The sequence below is a fragment of the Carassius carassius genome, chromosome 47 (assembly GCF_963082965.1).
Source record: "Carassius carassius chromosome 47, fCarCar2.1, whole genome shotgun sequence".
NCBI classification, from domain to species: domain Eukaryota; kingdom Metazoa; phylum Chordata; class Actinopteri; order Cypriniformes; family Cyprinidae; genus Carassius; species Carassius carassius.
Window position 1 is genome coordinate 20,154,200 of NC_081801.1, and position 13,821 is coordinate 20,168,020.

The following is a 13,821-nucleotide window of genomic DNA, read 5'->3' on the forward strand; positions in this document are numbered from 1 at the left end:
ACATTAAGGTCATACAATTATCTCTTTACTAAAACATCATTAAAAATTAAGTAATTTTAGATGAGTTTGCAAATTCATATTAAAAGTAAAATGCCTTTTAAGAACACAGGAAACTGGAGCACTCGTCCTCACACTGTGATCAAAAGACCTCAAAGGAGTGCTGTTGCTCTTTTTTTTTTTTGTGAGAGTTAAACTGCGTGTGGATTTGTATCTCATTCTTGTCAGTCGATTTATCCCTAAATGTCTATGAGATAAGACAGTTTAGAAGTGCCTAACACTGCACTAAAATTTATTTGTAAAGTGCTCTAAAACTGATTTGAAAATTTAACTGATTTGGAACTGGTACTAACAACAATTTATAGAAGTGAAATATTCCTACCTTAAGGAAAAAAACATGCTTAATTGTTTTTAATATGCACTTCAAACGCACTGTACTTACAGATTAAATAATATTAATGAAATAAAATGCCACTTAATGCAACACTATGTAAATGTTGACGCTCTAGCGGTTAATAACAGAACTGCACGCATCCCGCGGAGGAACATTCTAACAGGAGCTACTTTTCCAAATTTATGTCTATGGCGATTCACGCAGATATGTGTTACTCCGCGGCGGTGACGACCCGAACAGGCGACAATGACAATAGGCCAAAAATGATCACTTAAATGTACCGTAGTGATTAGAGATAAAACAAAAAGGCAGAAAAAGTTGCATAGTGTTGCTTTTAAAAGGTAGCCTACACTTTCACTTTCTTAATTTGTAATGATGTGTAATTAAAAGTTTTATAATTTAAAAGTACATTTCAAATCATCTTCTTTTCTGGTGCTTTAAAGAAGTAAACTTATTTTTATGTTTTGACTTACATTCTAAAGCAGCGTGTAACTAGTGTTTTTCAATATTACATTTAAAGTTAACAAACATTTCAAATGTACTAAATTGCAAACTTAATCATTACAAATGTGTAATTTCAAATATATTAAAAAAATGACATACACGTTTCAATCGAAAATACATTATATTCGTGTTTAACGTAAATGTCAAAAACTGACAGTACATTTGGTAGCACTCTTTAACCATATTTTAAAGACAACAGAAGTAATAATGGAATAATCTATAAAAACATAGGTCAGAAAAACACTCTTACATTCAACAAATTACTTTTAATCTATATTTAAATAATACATTTTTATGTCATGAAATGAAATGTTCAAAAAACATCACATTGAGTTCACTCTTACTATTTTAAAGTACGTATATTATTTATTTTTCAAATAATGCTAAGGTGTACTTTTTTTCACAATGGTAACATAGAGATGTTAACCAGGTAACATAATAACTGTTGTTAAAGTATTCTGACATTTTGTAAATACCCTCATGTGTAACAGATTCATATAATCAAGAAATTGCTTCATCAAATAGTTCCTATTCCATGATCCATGACTTGGTTTGACCGACCTATGGTACGTCCTATGATTCATATTATTTTGCCCTATTGTACATTTGTTATATATATATAATATCTCAAATGTTAATGTTAAACAGGCAAATGTGGAAAATGCATGTTAGAAGGAAATAGGATGGAGGGGGAAAAAACTATAAGGGGGAAACTTTGACATAATAATAAAAACGAGGCTTGTTTATTGTATAAATGCTTAAAAATAGAGAATTAAAAATTCTCTAACACATTCATCATGGTTCAATCTAGGCACGTTCTTCTAAAGTTTTAACATAGAATCAGGGAATTTAGGACATCATAGGTCCCAAACCAGGAAATTTGCCTTTTATTTGGTATAGCCAAGTAGTATTATTTTAAACTCCCTAAACCACCAAACTTTACTCTTAATACACAGTACAGATGCAAGCAATTCTAATGGGTTTAGACAGAAATTAACTCTGTTGTTTCTTATTGACATTTGAAATGACTATACCTCAGATTAACCTGGAAATCCTGAAGACAGAGGAACTTTTGATAGAAACCACCTGTTTGAACAAATGTCTTCACTGTCTGTGCAGCCAATTAATATTTAGGATTTATTTGAGTGTGACGTTTTGTTTTGCTTACGTATTCTGCCATTTTTACATGCGTGTGTATATATATATATATATATATATATATATATGCTACATTTTACTGTTAGTCCACTGTATGAAGATTTTTGGTTAGACATATATATATATATATATGGGGTCAGTAAAAAAAAATAAAGACACAGACTCACACACTTACTTTACACACACTCACACACAACATGCAAACAGCATTTGGTGGGATGGTAAAGTATTTAAACTAATTTAGGAAGACAAAATGATATCATACAAAAATAAACAAAACCCTATAGGTAGCAATGCCAGAGAGAGGAAACATTCCACAGGAAGTGGCTGAAATTAGTCCGTTTCTCTCTTATTCTGAGGTCACTGTAGCCACCAGATCCAGTCTGTATCCAAGTCAGAGGGTCACTGCAGTCACCCAGATCCAGTACGTATCCAGACCAGATGGTGGATCAGCACCTAGAAAGGACCTCTACATCCCTGAAAGACAGCCGAGACCAGGACAACTAGAGCCCCAGATACAGATCTCCTGTAAAGACCTTGTCTCAGATGACCACCAGGACAAGACCACAGGAAACAGATGATTCTTCTGCACAATCTGACTTTGCTGCAGCCTGGACTTGAACTGCTGGTTTCGTCTGGTCTGGAGAACTGGCCCCCCAACTGAGCCTGGTTTCTCCCAAGATTTTTTCTCCATTCTGACACTGATGGAGTTTTGGTTCCTTGCCGCTGTCGCTACTGGCTTTCTTAGTTGGTGTCACTTCATTTACAGTGATATCGTTGACTTGATTGCAGATGAGTGCACAGATAATATTTAAACTGAACTGAGATGATGACATCACTGAATTTAATGATGAACTGCCTTTAACTGTCATTTTGCATTATTGACACACTGTTTGCCTAATTAATGTTGTTTAGTTGCTTTAATGAATTATTTTTTGTTTAAAGCTCTATATAAATAAAGGTGACTTGACTTTTTAAAGTTACTTTAATTTCTTTTTAATCTGACCTTGACCTGCATGGTGAAAAACCAAGCTTCTCAGGAAGTCTGTGGCATCCTGAAATCATATAGCTTAAATATCAACACGTTTGCATCAGTTTTCCTTTCAACACTCTATTAGCAATGAAATATGTAATATGACACTTTGTGTTTTAGTTTGAAATCTTGCAAGAAATACTGCTCAGTATTACAACCCGAATTCCGGAAAAGTTGGGACATTTTTTAAAATTTAATAAAATGAAAACTAAAGGAATTTCAAATCACATGAGCCAATATTTTATTCACAATAGAACATAAATAATGTAGCAAATGTTTAAACTGAGAAATTTTACACTTTTATCCACTTAATTAGCTCATTTAAAATTTAATGCCTGCTACAGGTCTCAAAAAAGTTGGCACGGGGGCAACAAATGGCTAAAAAAGCAAGCAGTTTTGAAAAGATTCAGCTGGGAGAACATCTAGTGATTAATTAAGTTAATTGATATCAGGTCTGTAACATGATTAGCTATAAAAGCTTTGTCTTAGAGAAGCAGAGTCTCTCAGAAGTAAAGATGGGCAGAGGCTCTCGTTGTGGAAAATTGTGGAAAACTTTAAAAACAATGTTCCTCAACGTCAAATTGCAAAGGCTTTGCAAATCTCATCATCTACAGTGCATAACATCATCAAAAGATTCAGAGAAACTGGAGAAATCTCTGTGCGTAAGGGACAAGGCCGGAGACCTTTATTGGATGCCCGTGGTCTTCGGGCTCTCAGACGACACTGCATCACTCATCGGCATGATTGTGTCAATGACATTACTAAATGGGCCCAGGAATACTTTCAGAAACCACTGTCGGTAAACACAATCCGCCGTGCCATCAGCAGATGCCAACTAAAGCTCTATCATGCAAAAAGGAAGCCATATGTGAACATGGTCCAGAAGCATCGTCGTGTCCTGTGGGCCAAGGCTCATTTAAAATGGACTATTTCAAAGTGGAATAGTGTTTTATGGTCAGACGAGTCCAAATTTGACATTCTTGTTGGAAATCACGGACGCCATGTCCTCCGGGCTAAAGAGGAGGGAGACCTTCCAGCATGTTATCAGCGTTCAGTTCAAAAGCCAGCATCTCTGATGGTATGGGGGTGCATAAGTGCATACGGTATGGGCAGCTTGCATGTTTTGGAAGGCTCTGTGAATGCTGAAAGGTATATAAAGGTTTTAGAGCAACATATGCTTCCCTCCAAACAACGTCTATTTCAGGGAAGGCCTTGTTTATTTCAGCAGGACAATGCAAAACCACATACTGCAGCTATAACAACAGCATGGCTTCGTCGTAGAAGAGTCAGGGTGCTAACCTGGCCTGCCTGCAGTCCAGATCTTTCACCTATAGAGAACATTTGGCGCATCATTAAACGAAAAATACGTCAAAGACGACCACGAACTCTTCAGCAGCTGGAAATCTATATAAGGCAAGAATGGGACCAAATTCCAACAGCAAAACTCCAGCAACTCATAGCCTCAATGCCCAGACGTCTTCAAACTGTTTTGAAAAGAAAAGGAGATGCTACACCATGGTAAACATGCCTCGTCCCAACTATTTTGAGACCTGTAGCAGAAATCAAAATAGAAATGAGCTCATTTTGTGCATAAAATTGTAAACTTTCTCAGTTTAAACATTTGCTATGTTATCTATGTTCTATTGTGAATAAAATATTGGCTCATGTGATTTGAAAGTCTTTTAGTTTTCATTTTATTAAAATTTAAAAAACGTCCCAACTTTTCCGGAATTCGGGTTGTAACACATGAGCTTCCTTATTTTTATCAGTATTATTATCAGTTCCCACAAGTCAGAGGAAGAAGCCCTAGAGGCTGTAGGCCAAAGGGGTTCTGGGTTACTGCCAAACATTATGCAGAAGTGTGCTGGGCTGCAGTCTAGTTTGTCAATGAAACAAAACTGGACCTGTTTCACTTTGAATTTCTCTTATTGCTTAAAGGGGTGATAAAACACGATTTCACTTTTCTAACTTTAGCTAGTGTGTAATGTTCCTGTTTGAGCATAAACAACATCTGCAAAGTTACAACGTTTAAAGTTTTAAGCAAAGGGAGATATTTGCTTTTAAAGAAATCCATTTCTAAGGACTACAGCAAACGGCCGTTAGGGACTACACGACATTCCTCCAGGGTTGCTGACGTCACTAAGCCCAATATTTACATAAACCCCTCCTCTGAGAATATTAAATAAGGGGGGGGCGAGGCCATTTTATATTGCTGTGGAGAAGAGTTGTTGTACAGTCGTGGCCAAAAGTTTTGAGAATTACATAAATATTAGTTTTCATAAAGTTTGCTGCTTAACTGCTTTTAGATCTTTGTTTCAGTTGTTTCTGTGATGTACTGAAATATAATTACAAGCACTTCATACATTTCAAAGGCCTTTATCGACAATTACATGACATTTATGCAGAGTCAGTATTTGCAGTGTTGCCCCTTCTTTTTCAGGACCTCTGCAATTCGACTGGGCATGCTCATAATCAACTTCTGGGCCAAATCCTGACTGATAGCAACCCATTCTTTCATAATCACTTCTTGGAGTTTGTCAGAATTAGTGGGGTTTTGTTTGTCCACCCGCCTCTTGAGGATTGACCACAAATTCTCAATGGGATTAAGATCTGGGGAGTTTCCAGGCCATGGACCCAAAATTTCACCATTCTGGTCCCCGAGCCACTTAGTTATCACTTTTGCCTTATGGCACGGTGCTCCATCGTGCTGGAAAATGCATTGTTCTTCACCAAACTGTTGTTGGATTGTTGGAAGAATTTGCTGTTGGAGGGTGTTTTGGTACCATTCTTTATTCATGGCTTTGTTTTTGGGCAGAATTGTGAGTGAGCCCACTCCCTTGGATGAGAAGCAACCCCACACATGAATGGTGTCAGAATGCTTTACTGTTGGCAGGACACAGGACTGATGGTAGCACTCATCTTTTCTTCTCCGGACAAGCCTTTTTCCAGATTTAAATTTACATTTACATTTAATCATTTAGCAGATGCTTTTATCCAAAGCGACTTACCAGTGAGAACAATAGAAGCAGTCAGGTCAACAAGAGAACAACTACAGTATACAAGTGACATGACAAGTCTCAATTAGTCTAGTATAGAACACATAGCCAGGTTTTTTTTTTTAAATAAATGAAAAGACAAGAAAAGGAAAAGTGCTAGTGTTAGTTGGTTAAGTGCAGGCGAAAAAGATGAGTATTTAGATGTTTCTTGAAAATGAGTAAAGACTCAGCTGTACGAATTGAGATTGGGAGGTCATTCCACCAGCTGGGCACAGTCCAGGAAAAGGTCCGTGAGAGTGATTTTGAACTTCTTTGGGATGGCACCACAAGGCGTCGTTCACTTGCAGAGCGCAAACTTCTGGAGGGCACATAAGATTTAACCAGTGAGTTTAGGTAAGTTGGTGCCGTGCCAGTGGTCGTCTTGTAGGCAAGCATCAGTACCTTGAATTTGATGCGAGCGGCTACTGGTAGCCAGTGTAACCTGATGAGGAGAGGAGTAACGTGAGCTTTTTTCGGCTCTTTGAAGACAACCCTCGCTGCTGCATTTTGGATCAACTGCAGAGGCTTGACAGTACATGCAGCAAGGCCCGCCAGGAGAGCATTACAATAGTCCAGTCTGGAGAGAACAAGAGCTTGGACAAGAAGTTGGGTTACTTGCTCTGACAGGAAGGGTCTAATCTTCCTAATGTTGTATAAGGCAAACCTGCAGGACCGGGTCGTTGTAGCAATGTGGTCTGTGAAGCTTAACTGATGATCCATCACAACTCCTAGGTTTCTGGCTGTCCTAGAAGGAGTAATGGTTGACGAGCCCAGCTGTATAGAGAAGTTGTGATGAAGCACTGGGTTTGCTGGAATCACCAGGAGTTCTGTCTTCGTAAGGTTAAGCTGAAGGTGATGGTCATTCATCCAGCTAGAAATGTCTCTCAGACAGGCTGAAATGCGAGCAGCTACCATCGGGTTATCTGGCTGGAATGAGAAGTAGAGTTGGGTGTCATCAGCGTAGCAGTGATAAGAAAAGCCATGCTTCTGAATGACAGATCCTAATGATGTCATGTAGATGGAGAAGAGAAGTGGTCCAAGTACTGAGCCTTGAGGAACCCCAGTAGCAAGGTGGTGTGACTTTGAAACATCACCCCTCCAAGACACCCTGAAGGATCTGTCAGAGAGGTAGGACTTAACCCACAGGAGTGCAGTTCCAGAGATGCCCATCTTTCTGAGGGTGGACAGGAGAATCTGGTGATTAACGGTGTCAAAAGTAGCAGACAGGTCTAGTAAGATGAGTACTGAGGATTTTGAAGCTGCTCTTGCTAGTCGCAGGGCTTCAGTAACCGAGAGCAGAGCAGTCTCAGTTGAGTGGCTACTTTTGAAGCCAGATTGGTTGCTGTCCAGGAGGTTGTTCTGTACAAGGAACATAGAAAGCTGGTTGAACACAGCTCGCTCAAGTGTCTTTGCAATGAATGGAAGAAGGGATACTGGTCTGTAGTTTTCAAGAAGCTCTGGATTTAGAGATGGTTTCTTGAGCAGTGGGCTTACCCGAGCCTGCTTGAATGCTGAGGGAAATGTTCCAGAGTGAAGAGAGGAGTTGATAATGTGAGTAAGCGAAGGTATGACTGAAGAAGAGATCGCTTGAAGGAGGTGGATCAAGTGGACAAGTAGTAGGATGATTGGACAGGAGAAGTTTGGAGACGTCCATCTCTGAGAGTGGGGAGAAGGAGGAGAAAGATTGTGCGTCGGTCATTGTGAAGTTGTCCTCAGTCTGCGGTGTGGAGAATTGGTCACTGATGGATCTTGTCTTATTTGTGAAGAAAGCTGCAAAGTCGTCCGCTGTAAGAGTCGATGGAGGAGGTGGTGGCGGCGGATTAAGAAGAGAAGAGAAAGTCTTGAAGAGTGTCTGAGCGTCACAACAGTTGTTAATTTTGTTGTGGTAGTAGGATGTTTTAGCCATGAAGACATTTGCAGAGAAGGAAGAGAGGAGAGACTGATACACAATGAGGTCGGTAGAGTTTCTTGATTTCTGCCATTTCCTCTCTGCAGCCCTGAGTTTAGAGCGATGTTCACGGAGAACCTCGGACAGCCAGGGGGCAGATGGGGCGGTGCATGCTGGTCTAGACAACAGTGGGAAAAAGTTGTCCAAGCAAGATGTTAAAGTGGAGCAAAAAGTGTCCGTAGCGCTGTTCAAGTCCAGAGCAGAAAACTGAGAGAGTGCAGGAAGTGAGGATGAAACCACAGAAGATAGGCAAGTTAGGTTGCAAAACAGCTAATTAAGTACTTTCACTGGCTTTGGCCACGCCTCACTATTTAGCAGATCGAAACTGGGCAGTCGCGCGGTAGGCAAACGCAAAATCAAGCGCCACTTTCAGCACGTATTTACCAGGGTAAGACACACACAATTTAAACCAAAAACTTTCCTAGCAATGACGATCACACAGTAGTCTAATGAGAAAACGACACAAAACACTCACAAGCTGCTGTCCTTCTCTGTTGCTCGACTGATGCCCCAAACGATCGGAAAGGGGCTTCATCGGAGAATATGACTTTGCCCCAGTCCTCAGCAGTCCATCCACTATACTTTCTGCAGAAGATCAATCTGTCCCCGATGTTTTTTTTGGAGAGAAGTGGCTTCTTTGCTGCCCTTCTTGGCACCAGGCCATCTTCCAAAAGTCTTCGCCTCACTGTGCGTGCAGATGCGCTCACACCTGCCTGCTGCCATTCCTGAGCAAGCTCTGCACTGGTGGCACTCTGATCCCGCAGCTGAATCCTCTTTAGGAGACGATCCTGGCACTTGCTGGACTTTCTTGGACGCCCTAAAGCCTTCTTTACAAGAATTGAACCTCTTTCCTTGAAGTTCTTGATGATCCTATAAAATTGTTGATTTAGGTGCAATCTTAGTAGCCACAATATCCTTGCCTGTGGAGCCATTTTTATGCAACGCAATGATGGCTGCATGCGTTTGCAGTTCACCATGGTTAAAAATGGAAGAACAATGATTTCAAGCATCACCCTCCTTTTAACATGTCAAGTCTGCCATTCTAACCCAATCAGCCTGACATAATGATCTCCAGCCTTGTGCTCGTCAACATTCTCACCTGAGTTAACAAGATGATTACTGAAATGATCTCAGCAGGTCCTTTAATGACAGCAATGAAATGCAGTGGAAAGGTTTTTTTGGGATTAAGTTAATTTTCATGGCAAAGAAGGACTATGCAATTCATCTGATCACTCTTCATAACATTCTGGAGTATATGCAAATTGCTATTATAAAAACTTAAGCAGTCCAATTTCCAATATTTATGTAATTCTCAAAACTTTTGGCCACGACCATGTAGGCTGGAGTGTCATGTCGTTGCCGCGACAAATATCTCTCTCTCTGTGCAGCACATTTTACGGAGGAAAGCTTCACAATCTTCACGAGTTCAATGCAGGATTCGCCCAATGGCTTGTCCTGAAAGATGGAGCAGTTCCAACTTTAAAAACAAGCTGTTTACGGGCCACAACCTGTAAGTATGACTTATTTTTCGTCGATGTGTTTTACTGTAATAGTTTGTATTGCTAATTGTACGTTGTAGCAAGGAAGTGAACAAATAACAACACTGTTTGGCTCTGCAAACCAGTTTGTTAAATGCTCATTCATACTTAACGTTATCCGACAAACACCTAACGTTACAAACAATTTTTCTTAATCTCAACAGCGAACTTGGAATTAGTGTATATTATTCTTTGATTAGAGCATTTATGTATTGTTTATCTACGTGTTTGTTTATCTGCTGGCATGCTAAACATGGTTCTGTGTTTGATTTGGCTACTATAGTAAAGCCAATGTTTAGTGTTCGTTTTGGGTTAATAGTTATAGCGATAGATATTTGGCTATAATCGTTCTAAAAATACAAAAGTAACGATTCCATTCAGTACCGATTACTATAGATCTGCACTCTTTAATAAAAAAAAAAATCCCTTTGACGACTGTAATATAATTTGTTAGAACAATTATATGAAATTCCTGCTTATGAAGCTTATTTTTTGTGGTCTAATGATTATCCAGTAATTAATTTTTTCCTACTATTTTACATGTCAAATGTATGTTTTAAGCTGTAATTTGATCATTGATTACATATTGTCATTATTTCTTACAGACAACATCTCAGCAGGGTTCGAGTTCCCAAGAGCTCCCCACTACATCTACACTTCATGAAGTTGGATGTCAGTCAGACCCTATAGAGACTGAAACTGTAGCCACACGCTAGCCGGTTACTGAAACTTATGTGTATTAGAAAGTGGCTTATGTTTCTCACTGTAAAAAAAATTGTAATAGCATGACAGATGGTTTTGAGTAATTGTATTTTTTTTTTTACTTTTTTTTTTTTTGTACTTGTAGGCATTGAGGCAACATATTATGGTCATGATGTGGGCACCCAAACAACTGACATGCTTCCTGATGTGCAGCTGTCTTCAACACCAGTAAGGGGCTCAGTCTTCAGGCCCAGTAAGAGACCTCGTCTGGTGTTAGATGAGGAAGAAGAATCAGAATTAAATGTCGAACCCAATGATTCCACATATAACCCAGATTCTGTTGTCACTGAAGAATCAGAATTGGCGTAAGATATAAATACATATTTACACACATTTTTACCAATACATTTGTGTTTAAAAAATATATATAACATGAAAGCAACTTCCTAATATTTATTCTTTTTATATTGTCTTAGGATAGATCCACAGCCCGACCACAGCGATAACAAATAAGTGACGAAAGTGACGTGACATCCAGCCAAGTATGGTGACCCATACTCAGAATTTGTGCTCTGCATTTAACCCATCCAAAGTGCATACACACAGAGCAGTGAACACACACTGTGAACACACACCCGGAGCAGCAAATACATTGTTTTTGAAAGCTGTCTTCGAGAGTTGTCTGTGTCCTGTCCAATTTGTAAGACAAAGTGTGTTGTCCAGAGCAGACGAAGGGGGACTTTTGTTGCATTCACCCAGCTTTGTGAAAAGTGTAACTACCACAGACGGTGGCAGAGCCAGCCCATTGTAGGGAGTACCCCACTTGGAAACCTGCTATTGTCTGCTGCAACATATTTTACTGGTGGATCTTTTAAACAATTAGAGAAGGTATTACAATTACAATAAAATTCACACAACAAATACTGTGTTGTTTCAGTATGTATGTACTGTATCAATGTTATTTGATTTCTATGTTAATAGATTTTCAAGGCCATGAAGCTCCAGATGATGCATTTTTTAACTTTTAGGATTCATGCCAGGAATTTCATTGAGCCTACCATAATACACAAGTGGAACCAAGATCAACTGAATCTTATAAGAGAGCTGCAAGAGGGAGGCAATGTTGCTGTGGCTGGAGATATGCGTGCTGACACGCCAGGTACGTTTAAGGTATATAAAAAAAATCAAGCCGTTTATTTTATAGTCTTTGAGTTTTCCTAAAATATTATGATACTGATGTTCTCAGTAATGTTCTATATATGATTATGATGTTTACAATAGGACACTCAGCAAAATTTGGCAGCTACACCGTTATGCACATGGAAACCAACAAAATTCTGGATCTTCGACTAGTTCAGGTTAGTAATTCAAAAAAAAAATTGTTACACTTTCTTTAATCTGTTATTGTTTATACTCTACTCTGTTTATACATTTGAAATGTTGTGTACCCAACAACAGAGCAACGAGGTTGGTGGCAGTTATCATATGGAAAATGAGGGATTGAAGCGTTGTCTCGATAAGCTGGAGTCTAATGGTTTAGCTGTTGACTACATCGTCACCGATCGCCATCCGCAGATTCAGAAGTACCTGAGGGACCGCAATATCACTCAGTTCTATGACGTGTGGCACTTTGAGAAAGGTAATTTATCTTTGTATTATTAATCAAACACAAAGTTGATTCTTATTCAATGAATTGTTCAACCTAACATGTAAATTTGATTATCTTGAAATAATGATTGTACAACCAAGCTTTTACTTTGTACAGGTTTATCTAAGAATCTTGACAAACTTTCAAAAATGAAGGACTGCGAGGTGCTGAAAAAATGGTTGCACAGCATCAAAAACCATGTTTACTGGAGTGCGATTTCCTCTGAGTCTGGGCCAGAAAAGGTGGCAAAGTGGAATTCACTGCAGAACCACATACAAAATGTACATGTTCATGATAACCACCTCTTCCCTGTCTGTGAACACCCAGACAAAGTTTCCAGGGATCCAAAAAAATGGTTCCAGCCAGGTATGACTGTATAGAGAGACAAATGACAATAATATGACAGTAAACTGGTAATATTTTGAGATTTTCGTCATATTATTTTATCTGTTTGGTTACAGGATCAGTAGCGCTCCATAAAGTGGAAAAGCTATTATACAACAAGAGAGTTCTCAAGGATATAGAAAAGCTCAGCCACAACTTTCAGACGTCATCACTGGAGGCATTCCACAGTCTGATTTTGCGTTTTGCCCCAAAGAACGTGATTTTCCCTTTCATAGGAATGTTGTGCAGGTAATAATCTTTGACATATTCAGTAATATTTAAAAACATTGTTTCTAACAGTTGTTATGGAATTTTTTTTTTCATTCATTATTTTATTAATATTAATGATCTTATCCCTATAATAAATAATCTTCTTTCCTAATAAGGCAGAAAAAGGTTCAATAGGTTAGGAGCCTTGCCTGTGGCCCTATGTTATCTATGTGATATAAAGATATAAAGAGATATAAAGAGGTAGAAAGCCTCCCATCTTGGAGAGCACTCTCACATTCTCTTGACTGACTGTGCGACTGTGAGCCTTTCTTGAAAGAAAGAAACCATTATAATCATTGATTGAACATTTGTCTCTTATTCTGAATTGTTTGTTTATTTGTCACAACACAGTCTACTAATCTTTTCATATTTTATGGATTGCGCACTGATTACAGGCTGTATCTTGCAGCAATGCACTATAATGAAAATGCTAACCGTGAGCAGGCAACAACAACTGAAGGACAGGCTGTGTAAGTTCATTTTTCCAAAGTCCAAAAAAGGGGAATGCACAGCAAAGCCAGTGAAAATAGAACCAACATACAGTAAGTTGTAAAATGTTTTATTAACAATAATATAAAAAAAGCTATAATAAAATAAATATAAGCTTACAAAAAATATTTATAAATATTACACAAATGTTAATTATAAAACAAAGGTAGATTATTTATCAGTAATTATGTAAAACCATAGAGTGACTCAGTATTCTGTTTTTTACAGACTATGTCGATGACCTTATGAGCCTTCTGATACATAAAGTCTTTGAGGACCCCAAGCCATATGCGGAAGAGCAGCATGCAATCCCCATTCCACCTACTCTGTCATCACAGTATGAAAAACCTTCCAAAGAAGAGGTGATTGCCCAGCGTGTGCCACGCCCAAGGGGTGGCCGGAACCCAACATACTGTCCCGCTGGATCAGGAAACTAGGCGGATCCGGTTAACAACACATGAGGGCATGACAACCCTCACACTACGTCCTAGGTAGCCCCAGCACCAGCTGACAAAGCTGCTATAGGCCAGATAACGGAAACGCCTATGGCAGGAATAGAAAATCTCAATATTGTGTATAAAACCAGTGGTATATTGGAAACATTTATATGTGATGTGAAAATATGTTTGATAAAAATTGATATTTTGATTAGTTTTTGTCTGTGAATAACATGTCTTGTGTAAATATATATATATTTTGTATCTATTGTCTTATTTATATT

The 13,821-nt window shown here is 38.7% G+C and overlaps 1 protein-coding gene across 1 annotated transcript; it reads left to right on the forward strand.

Annotated features, from left to right (window-relative positions):
* The first annotated feature begins 10,974 nt into the window (after positions 1 to 10,974).
* On the forward strand, positions 10,975 to 13,537 carry LOC132130253 (uncharacterized). Its single transcript, XM_059541953.1, has 7 exons — positions 10,975 to 11,468; positions 11,591 to 11,667; positions 11,768 to 11,948; positions 12,075 to 12,323; positions 12,419 to 12,590; positions 13,007 to 13,081; positions 13,351 to 13,537. Exons 1-7 carry the CDS (start codon positions 11,303 to 11,305, stop codon positions 13,535 to 13,537), a joined length of 1,107 nt encoding a protein of 368 aa, XP_059397936.1. The 5' UTR covers positions 10,975 to 11,302.
* Positions 13,538 to 13,821: the final 284 nt, after the last annotated feature.

Bases quoted from the DNA above. Each gene is read 5' to 3' on its own strand.
- LOC132130253 (XM_059541953.1), top strand. From the start codon at position 11,303: ATGAAGCTCCAGATGATGCATTTTTTAACTTTTAGGATTCATGCCAGG. The intron at 11,668-11,767 runs GTTAGTAATTCA...ACCCAACAACAG, and splicing joins TGGATCTTCGACTAGTTCAG to AGCAACGAGGTTGGTGGCAG. The intron at 12,324-12,418 runs GTATGACTGTAT...GTTTGGTTACAG, and splicing joins AAAAAAATGGTTCCAGCCAG to GATCAGTAGCGCTCCATAAA.